At 37.1% G+C, this 22,987-nt stretch overlaps 1 protein-coding gene across 1 annotated transcript in view; it reads right to left on the bottom strand.

The window, feature by feature from the left end:
• Positions 1-2,477: 2,477 nt before the first annotated feature.
• Positions 2,478-22,987, bottom strand: part of LOC126831558 (bifunctional 3'-5' exonuclease/ATP-dependent helicase WRN) — a 56,308-nt gene continuing 35,798 nt past the window's right edge. Inside the window, exons 16-28 of the mRNA XM_050562115.2 lie at positions 20,844-20,924; positions 20,152-20,254; positions 19,353-19,459; positions 17,685-17,716; positions 17,115-17,319; positions 15,490-15,631; positions 11,290-11,402; positions 10,721-10,871; positions 8,592-8,618; positions 7,656-7,745; positions 6,188-6,350; positions 4,986-5,209; positions 2,478-4,043 (exon numbers count right to left, since the gene is read on the bottom strand). Coding sequence (XP_050418072.2) covers positions 3,912-4,043; positions 4,986-5,209; positions 6,188-6,350; positions 7,656-7,745; positions 8,592-8,618; positions 10,721-10,871; positions 11,290-11,402; positions 15,490-15,631; positions 17,115-17,319; positions 17,685-17,716; positions 19,353-19,459; positions 20,152-20,254; positions 20,844-20,924 — 1,570 coding nt within the window. The 3' untranslated portion in view covers positions 2,478-3,911. The remainder of the gene's footprint in view (positions 4,044-4,985; positions 5,210-6,187; positions 6,351-7,655; positions 7,746-8,591; positions 8,619-10,720; positions 10,872-11,289; positions 11,403-15,489; positions 15,632-17,114; positions 17,320-17,684; positions 17,717-19,352; positions 19,460-20,151; positions 20,255-20,843; positions 20,925-22,987) is intronic.

Genomic DNA, 22,987 nt, shown 5'->3' on the forward strand with positions numbered 1-22,987 from the left:
AATGGGACGAGAAAGATCATCTGAACGAAAACCCAAGGTCCCGTGTTCACATTGGCGTGCAATCCAAAGAACCACTGACAGTTGGAATTTCATATAAGAGATATCGTAGTGCCATCATTTTTATTGTCGTGAACAAAATTGATGGGCCTTTTCAAATCAGATTGAATCTACTGTAAGCCATGAGATTATCTATAGTTGCAGACAGGGGCGGATTGGGGCCGGGAACCGGCCCGGGCTCCCGTATCGGAGCGGCCCCTTTTACTGACCCCAGAGCCCGAATGGAAAATTTTGAAAAATGAACCCCAAATATGCGATTTGGTGGCATATCTGATTATAACCTCTGTCAAATAATATATCTCATAAATCGATTAATTTAGGCCAAAACCACGACCTACAAGTAATTACAACCATCAACCTGTGAAATTATCATATCGTCATATTATTAATTAAATTATCACTGTATCGTCAAGAGTCAAGAGAATTTAACTGGTTAAAAAATGTGAATAGCTGAGAAAATTTTGACCATTTGATTAACCAGTTAGGAATATTGAATAAGTAGGAATATTTTCATTGAAAAATGACCCATTTTTGTTGCCGGGAGCGCTAGCTGATTCCTCCTGTGATGAAGGCCACGAGACACATTGGTACAGAGTGACGGAAGTGAAATTCATAAAAGCTGCTTTTTTTGAATTTTGGATTTGTTGTTCCAGGTAAATTATTTTACCTTGACTCCGAACTTGAACATTTGACACATTACATATTGATTAATCGAACATAGCATTAGTTCAGATAATGAATATTCGAGTATAAGGCCACACAAATTTAATTATGAGAATTGCGTTATCCTTGACATTTTTGTCAGAAGCGGCGGGCGGAAATAAAAATAAAATTTGATCTTGGACGCAAAATATAGCTTCCACAACAGTGTCGGGTGAATCCGATGAAATTCGGAATCCCCATTGCAGGATTTCGGATGAAATTCGGAATCCCCATCGCAGGATTCCGAATTCCGGCCCACTCCCAGCATACCCGGCCAGAAAGTCTATTATACCAGCCCATTCGTGACTTCAGTGATGGCGTGGCGGCCCGTTAATGCCACCGGCCACATACAACATGATCGGTCTAATACCCCCCCCCCCCCCATATAATGTTCAGCAAAAAAGGTTTTTTTAGACGAATTGGACAAAATTATTTTTTTCATTTCCGACCGGCACTTCGGGCGATTGCCCAATCCCCCCCTGGTTGGAGAGAGAGAGAGAGAGAAATAGGGTTTAACGTCCACTAGGTCATTTCGGCACTAACATATGGTTTAATTTTATTTCAATAATTCGCTTGCACATAGGGGTCTTTAGCAGTGGGAGGAAAGCGGAGGACCCCGAGAAAACCCACGAGGTTGGACAGGCAACCCTACTCTTTGTCACGTACAACCGGGGATTCGAAACCACGCCAGTTGACTCAATGACAGACCGTATAATACAGCACGCACGTTCTTACCATTCGGCCCCCCCCCCCCCTCATTCATCTATGAGTGGTATTTTGATTTTGTTTTCTTAGGCAACCTCTACACAGGCCGATATAAATGGGATATGGCCATCAAAGCCAGGGTCATCCATAATAAAAGTAGTAACTATCTGACGTCGAACTAGATTAATTAACGAATGAACCTAATCAGATTTGAAACAGGCCCATCAATTTTGTTCACGATAAATAAAAATGATGACGTCGAGTTACTCTATTATGTTAATATGTTGTATTTTTAGAACAATCGTCCGTGGTTGGCGGTCAATACAAAGGAATCAGCGGTCTTATATTATATGGAAATGTTGAAGATTTTATGTTTGTGCAAATGTAATAGTCCCTATTCTGAATTGTGTTAATAATATCTTGTATTTTGAGAACAATCGGGGGTCGTCGGTGACCGCCCCCCCCCACCCCCCGCTCTTTGTCAACGCGATAGAAGCTTGTTTATGATAAGACGAGGATCCATATTTCTTTTCCTCAAAATCGAATTTATAGAGTTATGCCCCTTTTAGAAAAAACCTATCAATGCTGCATTTGAGAATTTGACAAGATCAAATTTAAGAATTTGAGTAAAGACCTTGCCCTGGAATATTTCTATGATACTACTGAGTTGGATAAAATCTAAATTAACCTATTTAATCATGTGGATAGCTATCTGATTGAAATTAATTTGTTTTATATGACATATTTTGATCTACGCCACAAGAATTAACCGTTTGGACACGAGAGGCGGGGTGCAACGATGTAGTATCTTAATACAAGCGGTCTGTGTACGTCCAGATAACCACTGCTGGTACAACAAGGGGGAGTATTGCGCATTGGAGAAACCCAACACTTTTTATTGGCCACAATGCGAGCAACCTGTTCTCTAGCTGCGACCTTCATCCTTTACTTTCAGACTCATATACCGGCTGTCAGACGTTTAGGAACATGAATTTTTAGTCAAAAGCTTAAGAAACATTTTTTCAGACTTTATTTTGATTTCTTTTTTTAAGCACCATAATTACAGTTAACTAATAGAATCTATCCCAATACACATAATCAAGGATGACAATATCATTCCCAATATTCCCTTCAAGGATGACAATATCAATATACATTCCCAATATTCCCTTCAAGGCTGATAATACCAATACACATTAATATTCCCTTAAAAGGATGATACAATATACACTGCCTCCATTCACACCAATAACAGATATTATCCAATATATATGTCTATCAAATTGGTTTCCTAAAAAATAATCATGGTCAAGAACCCTTTAACATTGTCTTTTAATAACCTACCTTTGGCTTTGGATGAAAACATAATTTAGATTGAAATGTATCCAGATTTTTAATCCTTAATAAATTAATACTCCAACAATTAAAAGAGTAATATTAGCACCATTAATATAATACTGATTATCACAGTAGTTCCTGGTAGAATAATATTAAGAGTCAGGAGAATATAGGGTAGTATTAGCACCATTAATATAATACTGATTATCACAGTAGTTCCTGGTAGAATAATAGATTTAAACCACTCCTTTTCTTACAATTACAGGTTTCTCTCAGGGTTCCCGCGGCTTCGTCAAACATTTTTTCAAGGATATTCAAGGATAAATATACGTCAAATTCAAGGATTTTCAAGGACATTTTTTAGCCTAAAGTTACAATTTTTCATCTTAAAAATAACCGAAACATTACCAACTATTGTTATAATCTTATATTTAAAAGGAATTGAAGACATTTGAAACAAAATTAAGGATCTCAACTGAAATTCAAGGATATTTTCCTATTTCCGCGAAATTCAAGGATATTCAAGACCTTGAAAATGAAATTTTAAATTTAAGGATATTCAAGGATTTTCAAGGACCGCGGGAACCCTGTCTCTATGTCTGTCATCATTATAACACCAGTTCCTTTAATAATCCAAGTTTTCCTCTCAATTCTCCCCCGTTTTGATTTGCCATTTAGTAATTTTTTTCACCACTATTAAATATTTACAGTGATAATTACTGAGATTGATTTTAATCAAATGAAATAATAAAATCATCATTTCTTATACTTTCTATTTGATTTAATTTATGATAAGCTTTATAGTTGTGTATAATGCTATTTATACACACACACACAGTTACCTATGTATAGAATTCCTCTCCATACAATATACACGTACACTATAGAATATGCCTGCATACAATATACAGGTACACTATAGAATTCCACTCCATACAATATACAGGTACACTACTCTTTACATGTATAGAATTCCACTCCATACTAAGATTCCTCCCCTGGTAGTCAACTTGCTTCCTGTTTAACAATGACTGATATACAGACAACATCTAACAACTTTAACCCTATAACAGTATATCAGTACTTCTCTTCCTGCTCAATGTAAATCATCATCGAAACAAACTGTTAGATTTCATTTTTTTACTGAGAGGTTTTGGGGCAGACATCCAGGCAGGTAATTTACGTTTTGAGGATTGTGTAGATGAATCGAATGATTGTGATTTCTGTAAGGTGTGTGATCCCTGTAATATACAATACAATAGATATACACACAGCTATCACTAAAACAACTGTTGCCATGGTAGTCAGGGTTCTCCCACACGGCTATCACTATGACAACTGTAGCCACGGTAGTCACTCCTCACAGTGTTTTCTTACAGCTTCCATCAACCGTACTCAGAGAAGAGATTTGATTGGACAAGATAGGGTTTAATGGTCACTCAACATAAACTAGGTCATTTCGGGACTAACAAATGGTTCAATTTTATTTCAATAAGTCTCTTGCGCGTAGGGGTCTTTAGCAGTGGGAGGAAACCGGAGGACCGGGTGAAAACCCACGAGGTTGGACAGGCGACCCTACTCCTTGTCACGTACAACCAGGGAATCGAAACCCCTTCAGTTGACTCAATGACAAACCGTATGATACAGCGCGCGCATGCTAACCATTCGCCCATCCACCCCCCCCCCATCAAAACAAGAGACCTCGACTATAGCGCCATTGTAGTCAGTCCAGCACAGACTGATGATAACGCTCGTTTGTCAAGTGCGGTGGTTTCGAATCCCCGGTTGTACGTGACAAGGAGTAGGGTCGCCTGTCCAACCTCGTGGGTTTTCTCCGGTTTCCTCCCACTGCTAAAGACCCCTATGCGCAAGCGAATTATTGAAATAAAATTAAAACCATATGTTAGTCCCGAAATGACCTGGTTTGTGTCGAGTGGACGTTAAACCCCATTTCTCTCTCTCTCTTTGTCAAGTGTGTAGTTAGTCAGATGGGACAAAAATTAAAATATTATAGGATCAGTAGTTTTATTTATAAAGATGGCCACATATTTTTTGTAAATACAGAGCGTAAAAGAACCGTTTTTGGACTGACATTCCTCTCAGAGATTCAACTTTGACATAGTTTGTATGAGATTAACACTCCCTCAATTAATGATCAGCCATTTTTATAGAATATAACCAACCTCAAATTCACTTTGACTTGATTCACCTTTAACAGCATCAATGGTAACAACACTCTGTCTATCTGATGTAGGAGGACTAGTCAGGGCAGGACATAGAGTTAAGTCCCCTGAATCGTTGACAAACTGTCCATATTGTTTGGTCATGTGAGATATAACAACCTTTATATGGTTATATTGTATATGGTCGGGTAAAACGTCTTTTATTTTAGAAATACTGGATATCACTGAAAATATACAAAATACTGGATTTCACTGAAAATATACAAAAACTGGATTTCACTGAAAATATACAAATACTGGATATCACTGAAAATACACAAATAGTGGATTTCACTGAAAATACACAAATACAGGATATCACTGAAAATACACAAATACTGGATAACATTGAAAATAAGCAAATACTGGATATCACTGAAAATACTGGATATCACTGAAAATATACAAAATATTGGATAACACTGAAAATATACAAAATACTGGATAACATTGAAAATATACAAAATACTGGATAACATTGTAAATAAACAAATACGGGATATCACTGAAAATACACAAATACAGGATATCACTGAAGATACACAAAATAAATTCTTGAAATAAAATTGAACCATGTTATTCCCAAAATGACCTAGCTTGTGTCGAGTGGTTTAGGGTATTACAATGAATTTCAAAAAGTCAGATGTTCCAAGACAATATTCCTGCTCATTTAGGTAGTACCTTAGTATTTTTCGACTCTCTCTCTCTCTCTCCCCCCACCCTCTCTCCCATCTCTAGCTCTCCCCCCTTTCTTCTTTCTCTCCATCTCTCCCATAATATAGATAATACATCATCATTTTAGTCTATCATGTGAGCAACTGGAATTTTAGGGGTTGTTAAACAATGATAGCCAATATATTGACAGAAACACAAATAAACAAATCCTCGGTCAAAAGGGTGTATCTCGGGAAATTAATCAAATACATTTTTTTGCATTTTTAAAATTTCCCAATTATTTCTGTCTAAGCTGTGACGTATCTGTACGCCAATTAGAACTGTTCTGGGTATCATGTGTCCAAATGTTGTATCTTGATATGTGGAAGTTTTGAAATACAAAAGGTTCTATTTCTTAATCTTTAGAAATTCTTAGATACACCCTTTTGACAATTCACCGACGAAATGCCGTTTAGAATGCAAGTGGTGTGATATATATGAATATTTACCAGAATTTATAGGTGGTTCTCGTATAGTTTTAGTAACGAGTTGGAGTATACTCGATGTAACACCTAGTTTATCTATTTCTACAGGTAAACCAATCTTTAAACAATCACTCAGGTGAGATATTATGGTTGATGTTTTAAAACCTCTTAATGATGCAATCTCTTCCTGAAAATATAAACAAAAACATTATTATTCATCATTTTCATAACTTAAACCTACATTATGCAAGAGCTAAATCTGCCTACTGCAGGTCTTTCATTAGGCCTGAAATCTTATTTAAATTATCAATTAGACATTAATTAACCTATCCAGGCCATAATCAACTCTCGATGCCATCGTTAGCCTGTGATGTTTATTGGATTAGGTTCCGATTTGCTGTTTGACTTCCATTCATGATTTAATCATGAAATGGATAATCGAGACTATGTTTATTATTGTACCGACTTTAGTAATGATGATCGCGGCTAGGCTGAAAATTCAATCACAGCTAGGCTGAAAATTCAATCGTTAAAATCTCAGTTCAGAGTGAATCAATTTGATTAAAATTTTCAGCAAATGCCCTTTACATTATGTAGTTTTTAACTATTATAGTGAGAACTACCAGCTCCTTATCTAATCTCCTATAATGTATCTTTAATAATTAGTGATATATTACAAACAGAAATATTATCATTTGGTCATTTTCATAACTCAACAAACAGTAACAATCTCTTGATGAAAATATATTAACAACAAAATGAAATGTGTTTTAATGTCGTAATTTTCTTGGTCAAGTTCGTTGAGAGGGAAATTTTGTCCCTGACAGGGGCATTTATACACTTCTTCGAATTCCAATTGTCAATGGTTCTTTCACGTGCACAACAATGAGTCACAAATGGTCCTTACTTTTTTGTCCCACCCAAATGACTAGTCATGGTTAAATCAGAATGAAACATCCAAAGAAACTTCCTTGACCTACATCAGGAATCAACCCGCCCAGGAGAGAGAGAAATGAAATGAAATGGGGTTTAACGTCCTACTGTGCTGCTCCTAACCTGGGCTAATGTGCTGCTCCTAACCTGGGCTAATGTGCTGCTCCTAACCTGGGCTAATGAAGACGGGCATATGCCATACAGTGTGCTATGAGGGAAATTTTGCCCGGGCAGCGGCGCTAAGGCCTACTCTTATATCAAATTCCAACTGCCAAGAGATCTTTTACGTGCACGCCAATGTATACACGGGACCTCGGTTTTTCGTGCCATCCAAACAACTAGACAGCTGTCCTTGTCAGGCCCTCCATCCTGCATCACTGACAAGGGGAAACCACGCCGGAAAATCTGAATGAACTTTCTCGGCTAATGCAGGGATGGAACACCCAACCTCCAGGCTAGTGAGCCAGCGTCTTACCTACTTGATCCCCAGAGAGAGAGAGAGAGAGAGATTGTGTATACATATGTTTGATATCAGGATATTATCTTTACAAATACTCACCACAGATTTGTGATGTTGATGAAACATCATAAAAGAATTTCTCTGTGTTTCTGTTAATTCACCAAGTTTAGACTGTAACTGACTTTCATTCTATGTAAATATCAAACAGAGATTTATAAAATCACATTTATACAGATAGAAAATAAAATGAAAGGCAATGGGGTTTAACCTCCTACTGTCACGTGTAAGCTGATACCGTTGACTAATGAAACTAGGCCTTTTAGTAATGACAATTTTTGTCATTAAATCATATAAGTGGTCAGTATTCTAAACCTGTTTAGTATGTATAGAAAGTGGTTAGAAACTATACAGTTGTCATTAATTAGCAAGTGTGTAACTAGCTGTAAAAAAGTAACTATTTATAACAACCATCACTATTAAATACACAAACCTGGACAATAGTGGTGTATATCATTCAATAGTCACAGTTTTAACACCTTAGTCACAAAACACCTACTTAATGACTACTGCCTGATTACTAACAATTTTAACTAACTAATACACATTATGTATATAAACCGACGACTTTGATCTATTAGTGTCATATATTTTCATTTATAACAGTTATTTGTTGCTTAGTCTACGATATCAACGTTACAGTGTCTCTTGCTGGCACTGAGCTAATAAAGACGGGCATACACTATAAAATGTGCTATGAGGGAAATTTCATGTAAATCTATGAGAACTTTAGCTGCTAATATGAATCTGAAAATCTGAATTGTCAAACTTCGATGTTACCATGAGTAAGATTAGCATATTAATATTGATCTTCTCCGTTGACTTCACGGAGAAGAATATATTTCAGTAGCCATGAAAGAAAGTGGAGCGTTCTATCTATTCTAGTAGAAATATTAAGCAAACTCCCAAATCTGTTGTTAGGAGGTAAGGGAAATAACTCTCATATTACAAAACAACAAACCATGATGAAATACTTACTAATCCTGAATCGGAGCACAATTTAATCTGGAATAAACAGATCATAAATTAATATCTTCCAAGCAACACAATAATCAAGAGAAAATTGAATATCATTTAAATGTATGATAAAGATACATTAGTTAAGATTTTGATAAAAAGTTGGTCATATACTTGCTATAATAATTCAAAAATAGATAATGAAAAAAGAAAATATTGAAAATTTCATTCAAATTACTTCATTCTCAGACAAGTTATCATTGTTTGCAGTTTCGACAAGATATGTGCACAGTGGTAACCACGGCACTGGTATAATCGGGACTTAACCTCGCTTTCCCATTTTTAAATTAAATTTTTAAATGGTGAACCATTTTAATCTAGTTAAAATCTCGAGTATTCGATGCCATTGAGAGTCGATTATGGTCTTGTTTTGTTAATAAATGTCTAATTAATAGTTTATATAACATTTCAGGCCTAAAGAAAGACCTCCAATAGGCAGATTTAGCTCTTGCATAATGTATATTAATAAAAACTCTGAATGTAAGTTTATTATTTGTGTTAGCTGGTAGATTTAGGTACACTAGTCTGGGGGCTCATTGCGTGCGTGCGTGCGTCGGGGCGTGGGAGGAAAATGGGAAGAAAACCAAACCCAATTTGTTGTCTGAAAGATAATTGAATAGTTTCATGGTTGGACTGGGGGCCGCGTCACAAAGCCTGCCAAACTTTTCCCCAGTAACATTTACCAATACAGCATATATATCCCGCGAGCTACGTATTATGTACAATGCATCCATCAGTTTTATTTGTTTCCATGTTCCAGCGAAATTTATGAAAACTTTTAATCACGTCGTCAGATACGTGATTTCCGGTCACAGATTAACGACGGTATTCCCACATTGTGATTCCCGGAAATTCACGTGGCCTGTAGGCTGGAGTCCAACCATGTATAACAATCGTTGTTAAACTAGATCGGGGAGCTTTCGATTTGACAGTTTTTACGTATTTTTTAAACAGGTTCCAAAGTGTTTTGGTTCTGTTATGCAAGATCTTTATCGACGTTACAAAGATGATGTGAGAGATTGGCGTGAGGTGCACGGAACTGTGGTTAACCCATTAGAAACATCAACACTGATTGGTTAATCAAATGGCTGACGCCATAGGGTCAAAAGCCATTCGAATGACCCCCGACACAAACGGTCAGATCTTCATGTAGTAGAGAGAGAAAAATGGGGTTTAACATCCACTCGACACAAACTAGGTCATTTCGGGACTAACATATGGTTTAATTTTATTTACATAATTCGCTTGCGCGTAGGGGTCTTTAGCAGTGTGAGGAAACCTGAGGACGCGGAGAAAACCCACGAGGTTGGACAGGCGACCCTACTCCTTGTCACGTACAACCGGGGATTCGAAACCACGCCAGTTGACTCAATGACAGACTTTATGATACCGCGCGTCCACGCTAACCATTCAGCCATCCAACCCCCCCTTCATGTAGTAGAGGCCAACGACATATAGATGTTTATTTTAATCATATTGTGTAATGTTGAGATAAATGTGAAGATTATAAACAGTCATCTTGAGTAATAATGACAAAATAAAAACACAAAAACCTCCATCAGGTATCTTCGAGAGAGGAAGAGAGAATGGGATTTAACGTCCACTCGACACAAACTAGGTCATTTTGGGACTAACATATGGTTCAATTTTATTTCAATAAAAACACAAAAACCTCCATCAGGTATCTTCGAGAGAGGAAGAGAGAATGGGATTTAACGTCCACTCGACACAAACTAGGTCATTTTGGGACTAACATATGGTTCAATTTTATTTCAATAATTTGCTTGCACGTAGGAGTCTTTAGCTGTGGGAGGAAACCCATGAGATAGGACAGGCGACCCTACTCCTTGCAATGTACAACCGGGGAATCAAAACCACGGCAGCTGACTGAATGACAGACCTTGATATACAACGCACACATGCTAACAATACGGCCATTCAACCTCAATCATATACCTTCGACAATCATACTTTCAAAAACATGAGATGAATTTGGTGATCCTTTGACAAAATAAAAACACAAAAGCAAGGACCTCCATCCTACAACAGATTTTTTTATATGGCCTTAAAATTATTTTAAGTCTACTCACCTTATCAAGACTCACATCAGGAAATTCATCCATCTTTAATTCATGTTCCTCACAAAAACTTGACAACAATTTCAAAAATGTTTCTCCAAATTTCTTTACTTTAGCTTCTGGGAAATCTTCTATTCGTAACAGACTAGCTTTATTACTTGGCCTGAAATTAATCATAGCAAAGGGAAATTAATATTTCATATTGTGTATCTGAAATAGAATAGGACCTCCAGTTACAAGAAGCTGAAGCATAATCAATCCTGATAAATGTACCTAACATATCATAAATGATACTGGATAATCATACATTCCTATCAACAACATGAGATAAATGATACTGGATAATCATATATTCCTATAAACAATATGAGATACTGGATAATCATACATTCATATAAACAACATGATGAGATAAATGTGATATGAGAATTCATTTAGTCCAGTAATGATCCTTCAACAAAATATAAACCTTATAATGGGATGTTTAGCTCAGTAATGATCCTTCAACAAAATAAAAACCTGGCTCCCACATCCGATTGTGTGAGAATATTGTTTTTTATATGATTTATTTGTTGTTTTACCTGATTCTAGCAAAGTCTATCAGAACTTTATTACTAGCAATATTATGTGGGGTGAAACCAGTCTCCTGGGAGATTTCATTTCTTTCTTTTATCAACTTCAGATATAAATCATTCTAAAATACAAATAATCACATTATAAATATATTATCAGGAAAAAACTAGCTCTATTCATCGATACAGAATTATAAGTTAGGTTGCCAGGCAACGAAACGTACAACCCCAGCAGCTAAGTCGTCTGGACTGTCAACAAGTGCATATAAAATTAAAGTCAATCGGATGTGAACTGTAGCCTCTAGAGTGTCCACAAGATATTTCAAAGCGATCAAGGGCCACAACTCTGTCAGTAATTATCGGAAATCGCTGAAAATCAAAAGGCTTCTTCATCTCATGACCTTAAAGGACAATATTGGTGTCAGTCACAATACACTTCTCTTCTTGCTATTGTGATGTTGTTACCGCAATCTGATTAAAATACAGATCTATATTTCGTTTCGTTATTTTTTATACTTTCGATGGCCTACACTACATGTAGATCTGACAAGTTATAGCAATAGGTCACGTCAGGGGTCAAAAGACCAACTTATGACCCTATGATGTCAGACATTTGATTAACCAATCAGCATTGATGTTACTAGTGGATTACCCACAGTTACGTGCAAAACACGCCTAAAGCTTGCCGTTTCATTGGCTTATGCCTGACACCATTCAGAACACGAGTTAAATAACAACTCTTCCAGATCCAAGTGTAGTAAAGACAAGTAAAACAAAATTTTGAGCTATAAAAACGAAACGAAATAGGATCTCTGTTTTAACCAGATTGTTGTTACCATGAGGTAAGCCTATTTCATTGCGACTGCAATGAATTGTTGATGACTGTATCTTGGAGAAACCTTGCCGGAAACCATGTGATTATTCTAGATGCTACATAGTACAAACAAACAGTATCTTATAACTGTATACAGAGTTTACGATCAAGGGACAGTCTAAAGTGACCGAGACATTTGCAAGGGTTGTTGATGATTATTGTGAGGAATGATGACTATAGGGGAATAATTATAGGCATGGTTTTTGCCATGCCATTTTTCTTTTCTAAAAAGGTACAGACCCTAAATACAAGGACTTGAGGGGGAGAGAAAAATATATATAAACATATCTTGTCAAAATATATACGGCAAGTCAATTTGGGGCAATAATTAAAGTGTTATTTGATAAATTCAGGCATTATGTATTAAGACAAAATGTTGGCCAAAGTTTTGGCTTCAACATGGACATTGAATAAGCTAAACCAGCGGCTGCCAGGCAGAATACGCCCACATTTTCGAGAGATGGATAGAGAACAAGCTAAAAAGAAAGTGATTTTTCCTACAATCAAGGGCCATAATTCAGGAAATTACAATTCGATATGCGCAAATATCGAAAGGAACCGAAATCTTTGGGTTATAAACTTACATTTCAAGTTTCAACAAAATCAGATAAAAAGTGTGACCTCTATAGGGTCTACAACCTTGATATACCATGTTTTTACGCTATTTGAGAACGAAGGGCGGCCATTTTGTCTGTCAATTTTGGGCTGAATTTCACGAAATTCGAACTCAGCCGTCCCTAGGGTGTAACGGGGATATAATAATATAGGTTTTTTTTAAATTGGGTAAAAATTATGACTTCTATAGGGTCCACAAGCTAAAAACGCGATTTTTCGTACAATCAGGGGGCATAATTCAGGAAGTTATGGTCCGATACGCGCGAATGTCGAGAGGAACTGAGATCTTTGTGTTATAAACTTACATTTCAAGTTTCAACAAAATCGGATTAAAATTGTGACCTCTATAGGGTCCACAACTTGATATACCATATTTTTACGCTATTTGAGAACGAAGGGCGGCCATTTTGTCTGTCATTGGGGTGTAACGGTGATATAATAATACGTTTTTTTAAATCGGATAAAAATTATGACCTCTATAGGGTCCACAAACCAAAAAACGCAATTTTTTCGTACAATCAGGGGCCATAATTCAGGAAGTTACGGTACAATATGCGCGAATATCGAAAGGAACCGAGATCTTAGGGTTATAAACTTACATTTCAAGTTTCAACAAAATCGGATAAAAATTGTGACCTCTGTAGGGTCCACAACCTTTACATACCATATTTTTACGCTATTTGAGAACGAACGGCGGCCATTTTCACGAAATTCGAACTCAGCCATCCTTACGGTGTAACGGTGATATAATAATACGTTTTTTTAAATCGGATAAAAATCGATTTTTCGTACAATCAGGGGCCATAACTCAGGAAGTTACGGTCCGATGTGCGCGAATATCGAAAGGAACCGAGATCTTTGGATTATCAACTTAGATTTCAAGTTTCAACAAAATCGGATAAAAATTGTGACCTCTATAGTGTCCACAAGCTAAAAACGTGATTTTTCGTACAAACAGGGGCCATAATCCATGAAGTTTCAATCCAATACATGCCAATATCGAAAGGAACCGAGATCTTTTGGAGATAAACCTATATTTCAAGTTTCGTCAAAATCGGATAAGAATTGTGACCTGTAGAGTCTCCACAAACAAATTGTGGACGGACGGACGTCCGGACGGACAGGGGCATCGACAATATACGTCCACATGAAAATGTGGGCGTATAAAAATTGTGACCACTATAGGGTCCACAACCTTGATATACCATATTTTTACGCTATTTGAGAACGAACGGCGGCCATTTTGTCTGTCAGTTTTGGGCTGATTTCCACGAAATTCGAACTAAACCATCATTAGGGTTTAATGGTGATATAATAAAACGTTTTTTTATATCGGATAAAAATTATGACCACTATATGGTCCACAAGCTAAAAACGCGATTTGTCAAACAATAAGGGGCCATAATTCATGAAGTTACGGTCCGATGTGCGCGAATATCGAAAGGAACCGAGATCTTTGTGTTATAAATTTAAAGTTTCAACAAAATCAGATAAAAATTGTGACCTCTATAGGGTCCACAACCTTGATATACCATATTTTTACGCTATTTGAGAACGAAGGGCGGCCATTTTATCTGTCAGTTTTGGGTCGATTTTCACGAAATTCGAACTCAGCCGTCCCTAGGGTGTAACGGTGATATATTAACAAGGTTTTTTAAATCGGATAAAAATTATGACCTCTATAAGGTCCACAAGCCAAAAAACGCGTTTTTGCGTACAATCAGGGGCCATAATTCATGAAGTTACGGTCCGATATGTGCGAATATTGAAAGGAACCGAGATCTTTGTGTTATAAACTTACATTTCAAGTTTCAACAAAATCGGATAAAAATTGTGAACTCTATAGTGTCCACAACCTTGATATACCATATTTTTACGCTATTTGAGAACGAACGGCTGCCGTTTTGTCTGTCAGTTTTGGGCCGATTTTCATGAAATTCGAACTCGACCATCCTTAGGGTTTAACGGTGATAAAATAATACGGTTTTTCAAATCGGATAAAAATTATGACCTCTATAGGGTCCACAAGCCAAAAAACGCGTTTTTACGTACAATCAGGGGCCATAATTCAGGAAGTTACGGTCCGATATGCGCGAATATCGAAAGGAACCGAGATCTTTGGGTTATAAACTTACATTTCAAGTTTCAACAAAATCGGATAAAAATTGTGACCTCTATAGGGTCCACAACCTTGATATACCAGTGTTCACAAGCCAAAAACGTGATTTTTTGTGCAATCAGGGGCCATAATCCATGAAGTTACGGTCCGATAGATGCCAATATTGAAAGGAACCGAGATCTTAGGGTGATAAACCTATATTTCAAGTTTCATTGAAATCGGATAAAAATTGTGACCTGTAGACTGTTCACAAACAATTGTGGACGGACGGACGGACAGGGGCGACGACAATATACGTCCACATAAAAATGTGGGCGTATAAAAAGCGACTTTCATACAATCAGGGCCCAGAGTCCATAATGCAGAATGTTAGTCCGACATGCATCAATATCGAAAGGAACTAAGATCATTGGGATATCAACCTATATTTAAAGTTTCGTCAAAGCCAGATAAAATTTGTGACCTTTATAGAGTGTCCACAAATTAAATGTGAATGGACGTCCAGACAGGGGCGACAACAATATACATCCACATGAAAATGTGGGCGCATAAAAATAACAGAAATGTTTTTATCATTGTCATGGTATTTCAACATTCATACCTGTAGTTTCATAGTTCTTTCATCAACAGCAGGTACAACAGGAGCTGGTGTTGCCTTGACAACAGATGATGTAGCAACAGTTGCCGTAGTAACAGACTGGCTCGTCCAGTCATCCTTCTTTATAGCTGTTGATATTGTTGGACTGTAAAACATTTTACAACATTTTGAAACTAATAAGATGAATATTAGAGGTGAGGAATCCATTAATATTTGAGAGGCATAACCAAGGAATTTGACATTTTGTTTAATCCAGCATAATTCGGACAACAGATTTAAATGAAATGAAATGAGGTGTAAAGTCCGACTCCGACTGGGCTAATGAAGATAGGCTTATAAGAGAGAAGTTTGCCATGAGAGAAATTCTGTGCCGACAGCTGCGTTACAGCCTACTCTTATATCGAATTCCAACTGCCAAGGGATCTTTTACGTGTACACCATGTGTTCATCTCCTCTTGTTTAAAAAGTACAAATTAATGATTTATGGTGATTTTAAACAGTTTTTATGAATTTTTAAACAAAGATTGGATATTAAACTGGACAGAAGTACAAATTAGATGATTTTGGGTGATTATAGATGATTTGTATGAATTTTTAAACAAAGATTTGATATTAAATGAATGTGAAAGAAATTATTGCTAGATACACAAGATTAAATGATACCCAGGTTACAGTGTATTTACTCACTGATCCACCGTGGCTCTCTAAACCACTCACAATAACATGATGATGATGATGATGATGATGATGGAATCTGCAAACTGGGCTTATCAAGATGAGCTTACGATTTTGCCTGGACAGCAGATGAATTCCAACTGCCAACGCATGCATGGGACCTCAGTTTTTCGTCCCATCTGAATAGTGAATAACTAGACACTGTTTTGGGTACGAATTAATTTCTTCTACAGATTAACTTCTTGCTATACGTGGGTATGACAATCAGAGTGGGAGATGGGGTTCAACTTCTTGCTATACGTGGCTATCACAACTGATCATGAGAGATGGGGTTCAACTTTATATCAATAATTTGTAGGGCGTCTTCAGCAGAGGGTGGAAAATGGAGGACCAAGAAAAAACCTACTCCTCATGTGCAAGCTGGGAAACAAAATTAATCCACTTGACTCAATGTGATCAAACACGCACAAGTTGATCATTCGGCCACCCGCCCTCGTACATATTAAACACAAGTTCACCATTTGGCCACCCAGCCCTCGTACATATTAAACAAAAGTTGACCATTTGGCCACCCAGCCCTCGTACATATTAAACACAAGTTGACCATTTGGCCACCCAGCCCTCGTACATATTAAACACAAGTTGACCATTCGGCCACCCGCCCTCGTACATATTAAACACAAGTTGACCATTTGGCCACCCAGCCCTCGTACATATTAAACACAAGTTGACCATTTGGCCACCCAGCCCTCGTACATATTAAACACAAGTTGACCATTTGGCCACCCAGCCCTCGTACATATTAAACACAAGTTGACCATTTGGCCACCCAGCCCTCGTACATATTAAACACAAGTTGACCATTTGGCCACCCAGCCCTCGTACATATTAAACACAAGTTGACCATTTGGCCACCCAGCCCTCGTACATATTAAACACAATTTAAATCTTACTTTAATGAAACAGATATAACTGGTTTACAGACAGAAGTTTTATCTTTCTCTTCCGCTAATAAATCACGATTAGGTTGAATTTTTAACGCTGATTTCGTGCTTGATTTCAACCAATCATAGGCCTTGTTAGACATCTCTAGGGTAAAACCAAAACCACCTTCAATAGCCTTCTCCTTTAGATAACCCTCACATAATAAACACTTTCCTATAGAGAGAGAAACTAGGTCATTTTGGGACTAACACAGGGTTCAATTTTTATTTCAATAATGTGCATGCGCGTAGGGATCTTTAGCAATGGTAGGAAACCGGAGGACCCGGAGAAAACCCCCAAGGCTGGAAAGCCGACCCTACTCTTTGTCACATACAACCGGGGAATAGAAACCACACCAGTTGACTCAATCACAGACTTTATGATACAGCGCGCACATGCTAACCATTCGGCCCTCCCCCAACCCCTTAGCAAGAGAAGGCTGGGCTTTAACAATAATGAAAGTCCTTCTCAGCTCTAATCAAGATTCAATTAGTTAAATATGAAACTACTGCTATTAGATGTGAAAACGTGTAACATACCAAAAGCTTTCCACCATTTTAAACTTCTATACCTTGAAAACAAACATAAAACAACATGGTATTATTCATACCAGCTGATGACAATCTGATTAAACACAGATCCTAGTTCGTTTTGTTTTTATAGTTCAAAATTTCATTTTATCTTTACTACACTAGGATCTGGAAGACTTGTTATATAACCCGCGATCTGGGTGATGTGAGGGATTAGCCAATGAAACAGTCTGTTGATGCAAGTTCTTAACCCTGATTGGTTAATCAAATGTCTGATGTCATTATATAATCAAAAGCCGCTCGTATGACCTCTGACGCCATCTTGCACTACAACCAGTCACAGGACTAGAAATTCACACGAATCTCAGAATCTGATTCGCGCAAGGATTCACAAAAATCTCGGAGAATCGTCGAGTCCGACTATTGAATGTCGGTCAGTATCGACTGTATATTGTCTGCTTTAGCCGACTGACATTTAATCTAGCCGATTGGTAAAACCATGAATCCGTCACTATGGTATCATAAATCAATCTACTTTTGGCTAAATTACAACAGGTTAATTATTGCTTGTTAATAAAAAAAAAGTCAATCAATACAACTTGCTGGTCGGCTACAATAACAGTCATACCTCATATGGTTCTTAATCCGAGCAATTAGCACATTTAACAGTGATTTTGACAATCCGGTAAAAAAACAAAATACGCTTGCTGATAATTCATAAAAGGTTCAGTAAAATACTCCAAGTGGCAAATAAAGACGATCTCGGCATGGTTTGCGAATCGCACGTCTTCTAACTCCGTCCGTGTGAATTCCAGGTACAGGTAGATATTAAAATAATAACTGGATCATACATTGATGGATTCACTGACCACTTGTTAGGTAAATTTAAATCTTCATTGAATATAATCCCCTGGTAGAACACCGAATACACAGAAAGAGAAACAGTGGGGGGGGGGGGCGGGGGGAGGGGAGATGAAGGGAGGAAATGATGAATTTCTCTTACTTGAACTCAGGAAAAGACTAGTACTAATAAATGTCTTAGCATATTTTTTCCAAGAGTTAGTAGAAACTCTTCAGGTTTGTGAATCACGACAATAATCATCTTTGAGTGGCATTTAGCAATTGACATACGTAATAAACACAAAAACATGGAAAATATGGAAAACAATTACTATTTTAATTAAAGCGACCTTTCATTGAGGGTTCTCTCAATGTTTTCAAGCAAATCCTCATCGAAATGAAATGAAATGGGGTTTAACGTCCTACTGTTTTGCTCCGAACTGGGCTAATGAAGACGGGCATACGCCATACAGTGTACTATGAGGGAAATTTTGCCCGGACAGCGGCACTACGGCCTACTCTTATATCGAATTCCAACTGTCAAGGGATCTTTTACGTGCACGCCAATGTGTATACGGGACCTCGGTTTTTCATCTCATCCGAACGACTAGACAGCTGTCCTTGTCAGGCCCTCCTTCCTGCAACACTGACAAGGGGGAACCACGCCGGAAAATCTGGGTGAACTTTCTCGGCCAATGCAGGGATCGAACACCCTACCTCCAGGCTAGCGAGCCAGCGTCTTACCCACTTTGCCAAAATCCTCAACGAAACATCGCTTTAATTAATATAGTAATTGTGTTGTATATTTATGACGGTAATGTTAATATATCATCTTACTTTCCCTTGCCAAATCCGGTATGATTATAGAATTTACCAACTTTCTGATTTTGTGAACCACAGAGAAACTGTACGTAGGTAGTTAGACCAAACTTGGGATACAGGGTCTGTAATATAACAACGTAATCATATATACATCTTCTGGGAGCTACGGTAGCTCAGTAAGTAGGACGTTGGTTTGCTAACCTGGAGGTTCGTGTTTCATCCTACTGTTCTGCTCTAACTGACCTAATAAAGACGGGCATATCCCATACAGTGTGCTGTGAGCGAAATTTTGCCTGGACAGCGGCATCACACCCTCCTGTTTTTTTGGACTTCCAATTGTCAAGGGTTCTTTTACGTGTGAACTGGCTGTCCCAGGCGCTCCATCAAGCACCACCTACACAGGAAAACTACACAGAGAAACTTTCTCGGCCACACTAGGAACGAACCCACGACCGCCAGGTTGGCAAACCAGACTCTTCCACTATTGCTCCAGAGATTTTAGAAAGTATACCCATCAAAAGTTTATTTGTCAACAAAATGAACGTGATAAAAATATGCCAAATTTTGAATTTCAAAACATCAATTTTGTTGACGATCCTAATGAAAAGCTAAATTCCTCCCGAAATTTTTATATTGTTTTACAACCTGATAAATTTAAGAACATAACGTATCTGGATAGCGTTATTACCTGAATAGCGTTATATTACCTGAATAGCGTTATTATCTGGTTAGCATGAATACAATGGATATCGTTATTACCCGAATAGCGTTATTACCCTAATAACGTTATTACCTGGATAGTGTTATTACGTACCTGGATAGCGTTAAAAAGATGTGCTGCCTCTTTACTATAATCAACCGGTTCATCAGTCGATATTTGTTTACCAGACCAGTTGTTATAACGACTCTGTTTAATCCTGTCAAAGAATAAACCATATCCATATACAACTATTAGACTAACATATAGAAAACAAAAACAAAATATCAACAGTGGATGATCTCCTTCAATAGCAGGCTTGATCCCGTATTAACTACGTACCTCTTATCAAGGCCTTCACGTAATACCCTACATATTTCAGCACTAATTTCGATTGGGTACAAGCCCAACGTGTGAGCCTATCAGATTCCTCGATCGTTGCGAATACCAAGTCTAACGCTTTCAAGCTAAAATGTCTACCTGTGATAATCGAGTTGCAAAGTTCAAGGTTCATTCAATGTCAAGGCTTCCGTGGTGGTCGCGATGTCACAACCTCTGATTGGAGGCTACTGCTCACGTGTCTGTAGATAACATAGCTATAATAAGTTCAGGAATTGTGAAGTAAACAAGCAACAGCCAGATGTTGTAAAACTCGCAGTCGTTGCTTCAGAAACATGGGATTCAATCAGGTTAAAAAGTGGTTGTAGTGGGAGGTTGTGGTATAATCAGATTGTACGAAGGATTAAAAATCCCTGAATTAACGATCACAGACTGGTATTAAACAGGGTACAGCTATTTTGCTTACTTACTTGTTTTTACAATTATCACAGCAGTTTTCGGTACCACCGATATCTTCTAACTTCTTACCTTCAAAATGAGCCAACAATATTCTGAAGATAAATAAAACATAACAGCAATATCTTCTTTGACTGGCTTTTATTAAGCGACATTTTGACGAGGATACTCTTGTCTTGATAAAGTCGAGAGTATGTCGAAACATTGTTTAGTATTAAACTCAGTAATTGTAATCTTTCGCCGTAGGTGCTCCGAAGTTATGGAATTCAATATCAAACGAAACCAAAAGCGCAAATTCTATTTAAAGTTTTAAAAAAGTATCACAAAACCCGACTTTTCAATCAAATATACAACTGATTGAATACGGTTCTGGCTGTGTTTGTGTCAGACTTTTACCATGTGTACTATATAATGTTCTCCGTTTTTTGTTTATGTCTTTTATTTTATGGATTAATATGTTGTGATTGTTGCAATTTTATATTAGTTGTACTTATGTAAAGCACCCAAGAGCAGCTCACCGAGTTGAATTGTTGGCGCTATATAAATCAATTATTATTATTATTATTATTATTAATCAGTAATCAGTTTAAAAAAAAAAAAATAAGTCTCTAAAAATTCTAAATAGTCTGAAAATATCTCAACAGACTTAGTCCTTAAATTCATATCTCAACGGGGACACCTCACATTCCCCACATCTATTGTTTAGAGTCTGGGTCCACCAGGCCATGACTAATTAATCAACAAAGGGGGTTTAAAGTATAGTCTGTAACAAATTTGTGGCACTTCAACAAAATGATTTAAATAATATTAGTGAAAAAGATTACATGTAAAAAAAATACATATAATATGGATTCTTATATTATACCATTTCCAGAATTTTAATAATATACAAATTAATACATATATAAATTCTGACCACCTTTAGTATTAGCAATGTATCCAAAGTTAACCAGAGCGTTCGCCATTTCGGAATTACCATTTGTGATTCAGAGGAGCTAAAAAGATCAACTGATAAGCTGTGATAAAATATCAGTAGTTTATTTATTTTTATTTCAAATTAATTATAACATCAAAACTGCTCAGAATGTAAATTTATTAGTAAACTGATTTCACCGATTTGCCCAATCTACTGATAGTGGGAATTGTTCACCAGTAACAATAATTTACACCAGTGATACTAATTAATTAGAACAGACTATAGTCCTACACACACAGTCTAGTAACCTCCTAATCCTTTATCAAAACAATCAAATGTGGGGAAAGTGAGGTTAAACCATCTCAACAGACTTAGTCCTTAAATCTCTAAATAGTTTCAAAATTTCTAAAAAAAAAAGGTCCTGTACATTTCCCAAGAAAAATAGTCTCTAAATTTCTAAATAAACACACTAGGTAAATTTAGTTTTCATGAATTAGTTGATCTGACAAAATTATTAATAGAGAACACAGTGCTAGCCGATTCCAACCTCATTAGCCCAGTTGGTGCAGAAAAGTAGGCCGTTAAAGGACATTTCATTTCAGTTACCAGATCACGAAATAGACAATATAAGCTACTCATCTGATCTGAATTCTCTAAAATGAATCACAAGAAAGGTTTCAATCCAGTATATTTTGAGTGACAAGGCATCTCTTGACCAATATTGACAATTGAGAGACACAGAGAAATGGGGTTTAACGTCCACTCAACACAAACTAGGTCATTTCGGGACTAACATACAGTTCAATTTTATTTCAATAATTAACTTGCGCATAGGGGTCTTTAGCAGTGGGAGAAAACCGGAGGACCCAGAGAAAAACCCACAAGGTTGGACAGGCAACCCCACTCCTTGTCACGTATAAGCGAAGAGTAGAAACCACGTCACTTGACTCAATAAAACTTAAAGTCACTGGTCCTGATGTCTTATAATAATCAATTAACACAGTAAGACATCATAAAATTATATTCAGATTCAATCAGAATAACATTTTATCCCAACACTTATAGACGGCCGCATTACAAAACAGTATATAAATTGTTGGATATGGCGGTTATTTAGCGCAGAGATCTAATCTCGAAGTAGAGTACATACTTCTCTGTGTGAAGAATGGTAATTTATCATATCTTTTTTTCGACTATTAATCCTTTTAGAATTGCAACTTCAACAATATGGCAGTTTGCAAC

Source organism: Patella vulgata, chromosome 9 (assembly GCF_932274485.2).
Source record: "Patella vulgata chromosome 9, xgPatVulg1.2, whole genome shotgun sequence".
Classification (NCBI taxonomy): domain Eukaryota; kingdom Metazoa; phylum Mollusca; class Gastropoda; family Patellidae; genus Patella; species Patella vulgata.